The sequence below is a fragment of the Candoia aspera genome, chromosome 1 (genome assembly GCF_035149785.1).
Source record: "Candoia aspera isolate rCanAsp1 chromosome 1, rCanAsp1.hap2, whole genome shotgun sequence".
Lineage (NCBI taxonomy): Eukaryota > Metazoa > Chordata > Lepidosauria > Squamata > Boidae > Candoia > Candoia aspera.
The window spans coordinates 11,743,843-11,756,827 of NC_086153.1; the positions used below are offsets into that span (position 1 = coordinate 11,743,843).

Genomic DNA, 12,985 nt, shown 5'->3' on the forward strand with positions numbered 1-12,985 from the left:
GTGCCCACCCCCAGCTTGTCTGTCAGAAGAGCTTACATTTTACACCTTCTATACAAATCAATAACCACCTTGATTTGCTGTTTGGTTTGTTTTTAAAGACACGATGCAAATGAATAGAACATCAATGAGGCAGGGAAAAAAAGGATGCCTCTCTTGCTATCTAACAATGAAAAGAAATGAAAAAAGAAGGTGGGAGGGAGAGAAGATCAGGGAAAGTGAGACGGCTTTGCGCTTCTTTGACAGATGGATTGAAAGAAGCAAGCAGCAGCACAAAATTTTAATTCAAGAAATCAAGCTGTAGAAGAAAAGTTGTTTCATTAAAATAGTGGCTTAGAGGCAGAGGAGTGGGGGATGTAACCATACAAACCAGCTCAAGATAACAAATAATTTCTTTGGGGCATTCAGCTACAAGCACAGAATAAGCAAACAGCATGGAGATTATTTCATTTCCTTTTCAACCAAGGTAATTCAAACCTACGATGTGGGGCTTCCTTGGCAGCCCTATAGAACTCAACCCCCTGTTCCCATCCTCCCCAAACTGATTAATGAACTCAAGGGGAAGATTGCAATCGGTTCAGGAAAGCCCAAATGATCACCTAGCATGATCAGAGGTCCATGGTGACATTGTGCATGTAGTGGGGCTGTTGTGATGGTATGTGGGAAAGACCTTGGGAGATGGGCAAAGAGACACAGCCAAGGGAATGGTCAGATAAGAGACAGCATAGCCTGCAGCTGGAGAGTGGGCAGGGCAAGAGGCTCAGAAGGGACCCTCCCTAGTTTCTTGAGCTGTAAAGGAGATGGGGGGATGATTGTACTTTCAGACTTGCAAGATTCTGTCAATGTAGCTTTACAATAAAGTAGAATTAGCTCATCTGGTGATGATTCATGTCTGGTTTACTCCACGAGGCTGACAGCTATATAGCTCTTTGGATTCAAAAAGGAAAAGGTGCTTCAGAGGGCAGGCATGACACATTCATCCACAACTCCTTAAATGAAACACATCTTCCTCCTGGCTTGCCCTGCAGCTGCAGAAAGCAGCCATGTGATGCTAGGAAAAGACACAGCTGCTCTAAGGAATTGCGATTGGGTGCTGCTTGAGCACCCCTGCACAAGTTGAAGCACCTTTATATTTTATAAAACTTTTGTTTACTTATTTATTTACCATATTTGTTAACTGCCCCAATCCTACAACTGTGAGTTGTGTACAACATAGTCAAAAGTAAGGACAAAAATCATGCTGGGGCAACATCTCCTAAGTGTACAAACAATTATACAGATGGATGCCCACAATCCATCCCATCAAGCTAAAGGCCTGGTGGAAAATGAGGTTTTTAACAATCTCCTAGACAATAGGAAAGGAGGGCATCAGCCAGGACTCTGGGCAAGCCTGTTCCATAGTGCAGGGTCACCAGAAAGAAGGTCTTCCACCTCTCCCAGGTCCCATAAAGCTCACAATGAGGAGAGATTTTCAGCAGGCCTCTTGAGATGACCAGACCAAAGTCATCATGGATGGGGTCTTTTTCCCTTTGAATTCAAAGAGTTTCATGGCCCCGCATGGAATGTGTTTCACAGAAAGCACATGGATACTTCAAGCAGACCTGAATGGGATTCAAGGAACCATGAAGTTTGCTTCACCTTCCAGCAGGTGCTTTTCTCCTTTACAGTAGGAGTCAGGTCTTTTTAGGTGACCATCACTCAATTTCATATAATATTTTACGTGCCAAAATCGACACATTTAAATATTCCTGAACATGTGCTCTTATGGGAAAACAGAGAGATCCTTCCAGATTGGGTTCTCTTCTTAGAGCTTTTAAACTGCTTTTAAATTAGATAGACAGCACTCAGCATGGACTATCATCTCATCTATTTTTGTGACCCTAGGATGAAAAATAAGGGAGTTGGAGCTTCTTCTGAGCTTCCCTTGTTCCCGATGGCAATGCTCGAAACAATGATTGCTATACTTAATCTCACCTGAATTTAGAACAAAACTCCAGAACTGAGCTTTCTTGTTCCAGGTTAGAATTTTTTAAATAGCCATTTTGAGTTTGCTACATTTCAAACTTGCAATATTTTGTACAGTCCTAACTCCAGGTCTATGCAATTGTCAGCCTTGCTTGTACGCCTCTTCTAAAGAAAGCTGTTGGTCTACTTCACTGTTTCTGAACCCCAGCAACTTTAAGATGTATGGACTTCAATTCCCAGAATTCCCCAGCCATCATGTTGAAGTCCACACATTTTAAACTTGTTGGGGTTCAGAAACACTGATCTAGTTCATCAGCTATTCCGTTCTTTCCAGGCTCTGCTCATCAAGAACCAGAAGAAAACTCCTGAGGTATAAAAAGAGCTGGTTGACAATCTGGGAAGCCTTTTGCTGCTGTAGCTGTCACTGCAGTTGGAGCAAGGTGCTCCTTTGCAAGTTACGTCTCATGCTTCAGTGCTCCCACTGGTCCTGGGCTGGGCAGATTTTCATAACTGATGCTATGTACGCTACCTGGGGCTACTTTGAAAAGATGACCGGAAACCTCTATTGGAGCAAACTGTGGTGTCTGCTAAATTGTCCTTGCCATTCGTTTCCCCAAGGCCCTTCCCAGAGACCCAGGAACAGCATGCCGTCACTCTGAAGGGTCCTGGCGTGAAAAATAAAATGGCAGCTCTCGGAATAAATTTGAGGAAGGAGTAGTTTTTGCACCAAAGGTTTGCACCTGAGCCAGAAAACAGGTGGACATGGTCATCTGTGAATTGGATGACCCTTTCCCCCTAAAAGGGGGGGAGGGGAGTGAAAGATCTGCCTGCCTGCATGTCCAACTGTGAAACAGATGTTTGGGGCAAGGTTGGAAGTCCAATATGGAATGTTTACACAACTGTATGCATTTGTGGAAGAAATTCCCTCTAGAAAAGTCACTTGGCAAAGTATCTACCACCGAAGAAGGAAACAGAGCAGAGGACAAGTTCTGTTCAGGTGTAGGAAGTACACAGTTATTGAACTTTGGGGGAAGAGAGAGGAAAGCAAACAGCTCCTTGGAGATACAGTTGCATCCATAGAAGGTCTTCTCATGTAGTCCTGGTCAACAGGAAACTGAGATCTTTCTCCCCTGCTTCTGAAGGTAATGCACAAGCCCTGTTTGAAAAAGGAATGCTTTCCTGATTCCATTGAATGAGCATCCCAATTCTCCATGTGCTTGTCTGGAAATTGTGTCCATGGTTACATCCTTTGGTACCCACCTGTTCCCTTGACCCAGGCTTGCTTCATTCATTCACTCATTCACTCATTCACTCATTCACTCATTCACTCATTCACTCATTCACTCATTCATTCATACACAATGAAAAGGAAGCTGGCATGCTATGAAGCTAAAGACTCGGTTTGAAATATGGTCACACTTTCTATCTTGATAACCCTGAATTGAATGAACTCTAGAATCCCACAGTAGATCTGGAACATATCTTAGAAGTCACCTAGTCCAACCCCCCACTCAGGGCTGAATCCACTTGGGCTTCTTCATTAGAATATTAGAACTTTTGCAGCACCCTTGTTCAAATCACATCATGGTAACCAAGTCCAGTTCTAACCTGTGGCCCCCAGCCGTGGCATGGGTAGAGGATCGCTGTGTGGTTTTCCTGTGGCCCTTGATCGAGGCAGACGTCTTTTACCTTGTTGTTCCGCAGCTGCAACAAATCCGAGAACAGAATGAGACTCTGCAAGGCTAAGATAAAGATATTTTGGTGAGTGTTTCCCACAACTGCTTTGCAATCCCTGGAAATTTTGATCAGTGCTCTTGCTAATCATTCATCTTTATTTACATTAGTCTTCTTCAATTTTATGGACAAAACAAGTCTTTGCTGGTTTGTTTAAAAAGGAGAAACTTCTAGTGAAATTCTCATGAGTTTGGGATTTTTGTATTTCTGAATATCTCCTTATCTTTTAGTTCACCATCATCTCCCCAGCCATCTGCAGCCTTCTTGGCTTTCCACACAGTGCTTCTGTCCCACCGAAAGCAAATACCAGCAGCTAGGGAGGCTGCAGATCAACACAGAGGTAGATGCACAGCAGCCTTTTCCATCATCTTGCAACAATAAAGCAAGCTCAATAACTTTACTAAAACAAATCTGTGGGCCCTGTGACAAGGAGGTTGAAAGATGTTTGACAGAACAGAAAACTTATTTTATTTATTAAGTTTATCCCCGATGAGAAAGCAGATTGTGCATAGTATTGGTTTGGGACCAAATCACATTTTTTTTAAAAAATGCAGAAGTTGTATTAGCTGCCCTTCTGATTGCACAGAGGAATCCATGGGTATAAGGGGCATTTCTCTCTATCAGGATGAAAGGCCAAGCTAGGACCAGAGAATCTGAAGCAATTTGGTTGAAGAACTTTCTTTTGGCATTTCAGGCTGTGAGATGCATGAAGGGGAATGCTGCTGTATCATCAACCCCTTTCCTGGCTCTGCCACAAAACCATGATGACATTCAAAATGGATCCCCATTGCAATATCTCCATCCATCCATCCAATTTATATGGCCACCCATCTGTCTGAGAAACTCTGGGTGGTGAACAAAAGGCATAATGTTCCACTAAGACCAAAAAGAAACCAAATCAAAGGCCACTTATCATATATGCCCATGGCAGAGCTCCAGTGGCTTCTAGCCCAGCCCCAATGCCTGGAGGAAGAGTCAGATCTTCATGACCTTCCAAAAGGCCAAAGGGGTTGGAACCTTCCATATCACAGGGAAGGGGGTAGAAAGCTGTTCCACAGGGTAGGTGCCATGACAGAGAAGACACCTAAAACCCACCAGGTGACATTATTTCACTAAGGGTATCTGGAATATGCTCACTCTGCCAGATCTGGTGGGTCAGGCAGTCCCACAAATAATCTGATCCTGTGCTATATAAGGTTTTAAAGGTGACAACTGGCACCTTGAATTGCACCTGGAAGCCTACTGGGAGGCAGTGAAGCTCACATAGCAGCAGTGTTACATGGGTGTGGTATTGTGGTGCACCCAAAATTGCCCTTGTGGTTACATTCTGGACCAGCTGAAGCTTTCAAATGCTCCTCAAGGGCATTGTAATTGTCCAGTTGAGAGGTGACTAAGGCATGAATGACAGTCAGCAGTACCTCCCGATCTAGGATCAGATGCGATTGGTACATGGTCTTCAAATTCTTTTGCATTCTTGAAGTTACAAAGCAGGGATGGTCAAACTCTGTTTGCATGCCTGCAGGATGCACAATGTTTTTTTTTTAATCCCCTAGAATCACTCCTGACTATCCCACTACATTTTGATGGCACAATCATAGAATATTTCCTGCCCTTTTCAGGGGAAAATATGTAAACCTCACGAACTACAAAGATGTGGTGGTGATAGATATTCTTAGAGAAGGTAGAGCAGAAATGTTTGATCTTGTGTCCCCTCCACATTGGTGGGGGCTGTTGGTTTGCTCCAAATGGGCATATCTAGCCTTCTTAAACAAAATTTATTTTCTTTAGAAAAGGCAAAAAACAGCACCACCAAAACCGAGAAATGCTATCAAAGTTTGTAGCATAATCCAATTACATTTCAGAGACCACAAAAATGGGAATTGGGGAGGGGAGGGGAGGGGAGACACAAGCAGTCTGCAAATTTAATCCCACTGCTACCTTAAAATAATGTTAACACTGTAAAAAATAGTAATGAAAGAATCCCAAGTCAGAAAAAGCTGGACTAACATAGATGTAAAATGCTCTACTCATTCTTCATTGTAACCAAACCCACTGTGGGCTTTCCTCCCCCAAAATACTATTAATGTATCCATCAGATATCAAGAATTATCTATCCTGGTACATAGGTAATAGAAGGAAATACATTATTGTTATCTTTGTAGAATGAGTCTCTTAGGAATTTTTCTCGTTTTCTCTCTCTTAGCTTTCCCCCCCCCTCAGCCAAACATTTATCTTTTTAAAGAAGTGATGGGAGACTGAAGATTTTTTTCGCTTTTGAAATGGTAACCTAAAACATCCTCCTCATCTTCCTCCTTCTCTAGGTGGAATGGAAATTTGGTATTTATTTAGTTATTTATTTATTTCTCAAATTTGTCACCGCCCATCTCCTCCCACCAGAGGGACTCTGGGCGGTATATACTGTATATACTGTAAAAATATATACTGTATATGTATATGTGTGTGTGTGTGTATGAGTGTGTGTGTCCGTGTGTGTGTGTGTATAATGTATATGTATACATACATACATACATACACGACTTACTGTAAAAACAGCAGAATGTCCATCATAAGTGATTGGTTATGCCTGGAACAGAATGGCAGTTGAAAATGAATTATGGGTGAGTTATTTCTGTCCATTTCCTTGGGCCCTCTGCCAACTTGTCAAGCAAATGGCTTGCAAATGAGGGCTTCTGCAAACTTCCCAAGTGCTATGTAACAGCTTTCTGCGGCACACAGGTCTACATTTTAATTCTGGGCTGAACATGATACAGACCACTCATGCCCTGGTTATCTCCCATATAGACTACTGCAATGCGCTCTACATGGGGCTACCATTGAAGGGTATCCGGAAGCTGCAGCTGGTGCAAAATGCATCTGCATGGGCGATCTTGGTGTCCTGACTCCCAGGAAACACTCTGAGACAGGGAACTGTTCTCTAATGTTTTATTGCTAATACATAACAGTAATCCTAACAAACTGAACAAGCGTGGGAAAAACCCAGCCATATAAACCCCGCAGGTTAAGGCGGTCCCAATCTGTGCCTCTTGGAATGGCTCACCAATTCCTCAGTGCTACGCATGCGCTTAACAGTCTGGAAAGGAGCCCCCTGCTCACCATCCTTACTCATGACACTTGGGTTTCCCAAGATCAGCACATGTCACCCCTTTGTTCCGCGAGCTGCATTGGTTGCCAGTATGCTTCCGGGTCCAATTCAAGGTGTTGGTTATCACCTTTAAAGCCCTACATGGCACGGGTCCAGGTTACCTAAGGGACTGTCTCCTCCCCATCACATCAACCCATCCCACCCGGTCGTGCAGAGAGGGCATGCTGCGGACCCCGTCTGCAAGAGAATTCCATCTCACAGGGTCCAGGAGGTGAGCCTTCTCTGCAATAGCCCCTACCCTTTGGAATATCCCTCCCCCAGAAGTGAGATTGGCTCCCTCCCTCCTGGACTTTAGGAAACAGCTAAAGTCCTGGTTCTGTAATTATGCCTGGGGTGGGAGAGACAGTAGCCATTCCTGGGGATGGTTAGTTTATTAGAAGAACCCTGCTCTGCTTGCAAATCACAGAGAACTGCCAGCCATCCGGGGTTTTATTATATTTTATTGTGTATTATAGTGTTTTACAGTTTTATATTTTTATGTATGTTTTATTGTAAATTGCCCAGAGTCCCTTTTGGGAGATGGGCGGTGATAAATTTGATTAATATATAAAATAAAATAAGTAAATAAATACCTGCCCTATTCACATACAGTACTGTATAAAGCAAGTGTTACCTGGAATTTTAGGCTTCATTATTAGCTTTTTAATAAAGGTAATATTAGCATTTTAGCATGGCATCCATGTCTCCTTCTGAAGTTCAGGAAACCATTTTTTTCTTTTCAGCCAAAGCCATTTCTTTTTTTTTACTTGCAAAACTAGCCTATTCAGAAACTAAATGATAGGGAACGTATTCTATAGTCCTTGAGTGTTGCAAGTGCCGAAGAAACAAGCCTGGATGGGAAAGGGGAAGATTCAACGTATTTTAAGGGTGTCTTCCTTTTCTCACTTCTAATCTATGTCTTTTATTGTTTGATTAGTTGCTTTCTGACACATCACATGCACCGAGTGTATGTATCATTTGTTTCTGTACCCTGTAAAAAGACTTGACCCCCTTTAATAAAAGCTTTTTGCTTTGTTTGAAGTACTTGGTGATTCTTACTGCAGCGGGGAGGGTGAAAAAGCCACTTTGCAAAGCTAGCGTCTCTCTCTCTCATATTCAGAGATCAAGTTCTTATCAGCTCTATGCCAAACTCCGATGCCTGAGTTACTAGGCAACATAAGATAGTAGGAGGTTTCAGTTAAGGAGAACACTGTGAATGTCCACCACCACCATACAGATAGGTAAAGGTAAAGGTTTCCCTTGACATTAAATCCAGTCGTGTCCGACTCTAGGGGGCGGTGCTCATCTCCATTTCAAAGCCGAAGAGCCGGCGTTTGTCCGTAGACACTTCCGTGGTCATGTGGCTGGCATGACAGTCACAGAACGCCGTTACCTGCCCGCTGAAGCAGTACCTATTAATCTACTCACATTTGCATGTTTTCGAACTGCTAGGTTGGCAGGAGCTGGGACTAGCAACGGGAGCTCACCCCGTCATGCGGATTCGAACCGCCGACCTTCCGATCGGCAAGCTCAGCAGCTCAGCGGTTTAACCTGCAACGCCACCGCATCCCTACCATACAGATACCCCACCCATTATTTATTTATTTATTATTCAAATTTCTATTACTGCCCATCTCCCCCCAAAGAGGGGGACTCTGGGTGGTTCCCAACCCAACCCAATTTACTTCCCAACAGTTGTTTGCTAGAGCTAATTCTCCTATTTTGAGCCCTGATATTTGTAGTGAGTTCAGAGTAGTCAATGGCTTTGTTTATCAACCAAGAAATGTTGGTTGAATAGTGAAGGGGATATGGAACCTCTTGACTTTATAAAAGTCAAACTATTGATCTATCAACTTCAGTATTGTATGCAGTGGCTGTGCCCACCCAACACACATAACCAGATCAATATAATTGTTATATTGGACTAGTATTCACTTTATTTATTTGTTTATTTATTTACAAGACTTAGAGATTGCTTCAATCAGAATCAACTCTTGATCAGTTGCTTTCTTTTTTGTTCATTTGTGGCTTAGTGGGTCATATAAATCCAGGGCATTGGTTAGTTGGTTCACTGTATTGTGCAAACCCAGAAAAAATGGTTAATTTAGTAGTCATATTAAAGAGTGACAGTGAGTACATAGTTTCCAACAGAGATCTTTCCCAGACTGACCTGGAGATGTTGGGTTCAAACTTCTGCATGTAACCCACTGAGCCAAGTTCAGTATAACTGAATTTAGGACGTTACTCTTAAATTAGGATTGTGTAAAACTCAAATCTGGAAATTTGATTTGAAAGTGACTTGACTGAATGAAGAGTCGGAACAACTTTCCAAATGGACTGACAGTTCAAATCAATTAGATTTTCCAGATCAATTTGAATGGTTAAATAAGATCAAACAGGCCAATCAAACTGAACTGAGATTAAAACTAGATGACAGGCAATCCACACCACATAAAACCAACTCTAGCTTGGTGCTGCCTACACCAGGAACGGGAAGCCCATGACCCACCAGATGTGGTTGGTCTATAATTCCCTTCAGCTCTGGCCATGATGACTTTTGTTAAGCAAGTCAATAAAGTCCAAGTCTTCCTAATCAAACTGGAATTGAAGAGGATTGCAAGGCTGAGTGAATACAAGGAATATGAAAGAAATAACAGAAGAAATCCACTCATCCCTTTATAATTAGGGCTGAAAAATATACCAAACATCATACCCAGTGTGATACATCACATTATTTTATAAGTAAAGTAGAATGCACTGTGAATCAAAGTGCATTTATGGCCATCTAGTTTTTGTGAATTCTACAACTAATTTCTCTCCATTAAATTTCAGGCAAAGGAGAATGTTTTCTTCTGACCAGATCCAATATTTGAAATTATTTAGGGAGATAGAAAGAGACCAAGTCAAGGCTCTCAAATGCTGCTACCAGTTTGATTTGATAACAATAAGATGGTAGATGGCCATCTATTTTGAGCTGTTTCTTCAAGGAGATAGCCTCAAATGCAATTGCTAGATTGCTGGACCATGTTCATAATAAGAAGGGCCAAGTCACTGATAAGAAACGTGCATTGCAAGCAAAGCATCCTGGCTTTGTATACCTTTAGTCTTCCCATTGAAAAGGGACCATAGGTAGCAGAGCTGGGAAAATGCTTACAGCACACTGTATTGCAGCCATAACGCTCAAATATCACAAGGCAGGTGGCAGAAGGCTTCAGTGGTAGAGAAGCTGCCAGGTTCAAGAAACAACCATCTTGAGAAAGAGCCAGGAACATTTTTCAAGTAGAAAGCTGAAGTGTACAGCAATGTGCAAATTCTGAGGTTTTGATGACAGCTTCTGCAACTCATAACCAGGAAAGTCAGTGATCAAGAAGGATGCTAACTAAGCCTAAAACACCTGAAAGACACCAAGTCTCCTGCTTCTGGTGTAGACTATTCTGGATTACATGGAACATGAGCAAATGAAATTGATTCCAAAAATCGTTGTAACCTTCTGCTCTGAAAGCAAGAATTATGCTAGATAGCCATCGGGGCTGGCTGAAAGAGTTTCAATTCCAATTTTGAGTAGAACTGGCTGACTCTAGTTATTCATTGCAGATCTCATTTAAAAATGGTTGGGGGAGAGATATAAAATGTATTCTAAATTCACAGTGAATCCCCACATGTCCCATGTGATGCTGCCTTCTCATTGTAATTACCTCTCCATAGGCAATGGTGTTATTGTATCTTCTCATTTCTGGGTAGACGTGGTCCAGGTACCATTGGAAACTCTTACATTTCAAACTTTTTCTTAGTGCCTTTCTCTCTGAAACATCCCCAATATCAATTCCTGGGTTCTGAAAAACAGGTACATGGTTGCATCACTTTCTCTTTTTGTTGCTGTGCTCTGAGATGACCAGATTTTCACTACTGCTTTTTAAAAAGTGATGTTAGGAAACTTTCTCTTGGCTTCTCCTTCCATCCATAGCTTCTGATGCCACCTCTAAGGTCTTCCTCTCCTTTTCCCATTAGAGACCCCTAAGAAACTTAGGACAAAATTGTTAATACATCTGGAACATAGAGGCCCAACTGCCCCCTTTATAAACTCTTGAGAAAGTGAGTAATCTTTGGCTTAAAAGTCACCCCCCACCATAAAATTCCCATCAGTCCCAGCCAATATGGCTAGAGATATGGGGATATAATTCAGCGGCAAAGCAGCTGCTTTGTATGTAGAAGTTCACAAGATCAATCCCTATTGTCTCCAACCAATGGTAGCAAAATGTTTTCCTGAAATCTTTAAGAATGGCAATGCACAAAACATTTTGAATTCAACACCCTCTTTTGATTGAAACCCCACATTCTGAGTGCAGCACAGCTGTTCTGAGTGTGGGAAAGTCTGCTCTGATCCTTTTGGAGCTTGAAGTAACTCTGGAATGTTCAAAGCAACTTGGTCCTACACTCAGGAATGGGCACTTTGGTCTCAACATTGGGATGTTTCTTAGGTAGAGGCTTGGAGTCCAGTCTCTGAAAGGCACCTTTTTCTGGAATGCAGGCTTAGGACATATAAAAAGGTAAGCTTCTCAATATTAATGAAACGGATTATCTGGACCCCTTTCAGTCAGGTTTCAGGCCTGGTTATAGGACAGAAATGGCATTGGTCACACTTATAGATGATCTCTGGCGGGAGCGGGATGGAGGCAGTGCATCCATCCTGGCTCTTCTTGACCTCTCAGCGGCTTTCGATGCCATCGACCATGGTATCCTTTTGGGTCAGCTCAGGGAGCTGGGGGTGGGTGGGGTAGTTTTGCGCTGGTTCACCTCCTTCCTCCAGGGCCGTTCCCAATCAGTGGTGATAGGAGAGGAGAGATCCGGCCCTCGACCCCTCCTTTGTGGGGTGCCACAGGGATCAGTACTCTCCCCTCTCCTTTTTAACATCTACATGAAACCGCTGGGCAAGATCATCCGTCACCATGGGATGAGGTACCATCAGTATGCTGACGATACTCAATTGTATATCTCCATCCCGGGTGAGGTAAGTGATGTCGTGACCACCCTTTCCGAGTGTCTGGGGGCTGTGGGGGCCTGGATGGGGAGCAACAGGCTTCAACTGAACCCTGGTAAGATGGAGTGACTGTGGATTAATGGCACCTCACGTGCCAGGAATTTGTCATATTTAGTTCTGGATGGGGTTCCACTACCCCAGAAAGACCCGGTGCATAACTTGGGGGTCCTCTTGGACTCACGACTCCTGCTTGAAGAGCAGGTGGCAGTCATGGCCAGGAGGGCCTTTGCTCAACTTCATGTTGTGCACCAGTTATACCCTTTCCTGGACCGAGAGGCCCTCCAAACAGTCACTCATGCCCTGGTCATCTCCCAGATAGACTACTGTAATGTGCTGTACATGGGGCTACCCTTGAAGAGTATCCGGAAGCTTCAGTTGATTCAGAATGCAGCCGCGAGGACAATCTTGGGTGTTCCAAGATTTGCACATGTAACACCCATGTTGCGTGAGCTGCACTGGGTCCCAGTTTGCTTCCGGGTCCAATTCAAGGTGTTGGTTATCACCTTTAAAGCCCTACATGGCATGGGGCCAGGCTACCTGAGGGACCGCCTCTTCCCTATGACATCGACCCGCCCCATCCGGTCATGCAGGGAGGGCATGTTACGGGCCCCATCTGTAAAAGTACTCCATCCAGCGGGGTCTCGGAAGCGTGCCTTCTCTGCTGTAGCTTCCGCCCTTTGGAACATCCTTCCCCCAGAGGTGAGACAGGCCCCCTCGCTCCTGGACTTCCGCAAAAGATTAAAGACCTGGTTCTGTCAGCAGGCTTGGAATGGGAGGGGGAATAGTTATACCTGGGGATGGCTAGTGCCCTAAGTGATTTTGAGGGGCGTCCTACACTCATGGACTGATTAAAATTTCTTGCCACTTAGATTTTACTATATTCTTATTTTATTGTATTGTTATACTGAAATGTTTTTAAGTTTTAACTGCATTTTATTGTAAACCGCCCAGAGTCCCCCATGAGGGGGAGATGGGCGGTGAATAAATTTACAAACAAATAAATAAATGTCTGCTGGAGAGTCCTGGTTTGATGCAGCAACCAGAATGTTGAACTCATAACCTTAAGAAGCCTAGTTAGCTTGTTCTTTAATGAGTTTTTGCCATTTTAC

The 12,985-nt window shown here is 43.3% G+C and overlaps 1 protein-coding gene across 1 annotated transcript in view; it reads right to left on the reverse strand.

The window, feature by feature from the left end:
* GALNT17 (polypeptide N-acetylgalactosaminyltransferase 17) overlaps nt 1-12,985 on the reverse strand; it is a 260,211-nt gene that overhangs the window by 8,946 nt on the left and 238,280 nt on the right. The window contains exons 8-9 of the mRNA XM_063297376.1: nt 10,534-10,671; nt 3,571-3,666 (exon numbers count right to left, since the gene is read on the reverse strand). Coding sequence (XP_063153446.1) covers nt 3,571-3,666; nt 10,534-10,671 — 234 coding nt within the window. The remainder of the gene's footprint in view (nt 1-3,570; nt 3,667-10,533; nt 10,672-12,985) is intronic.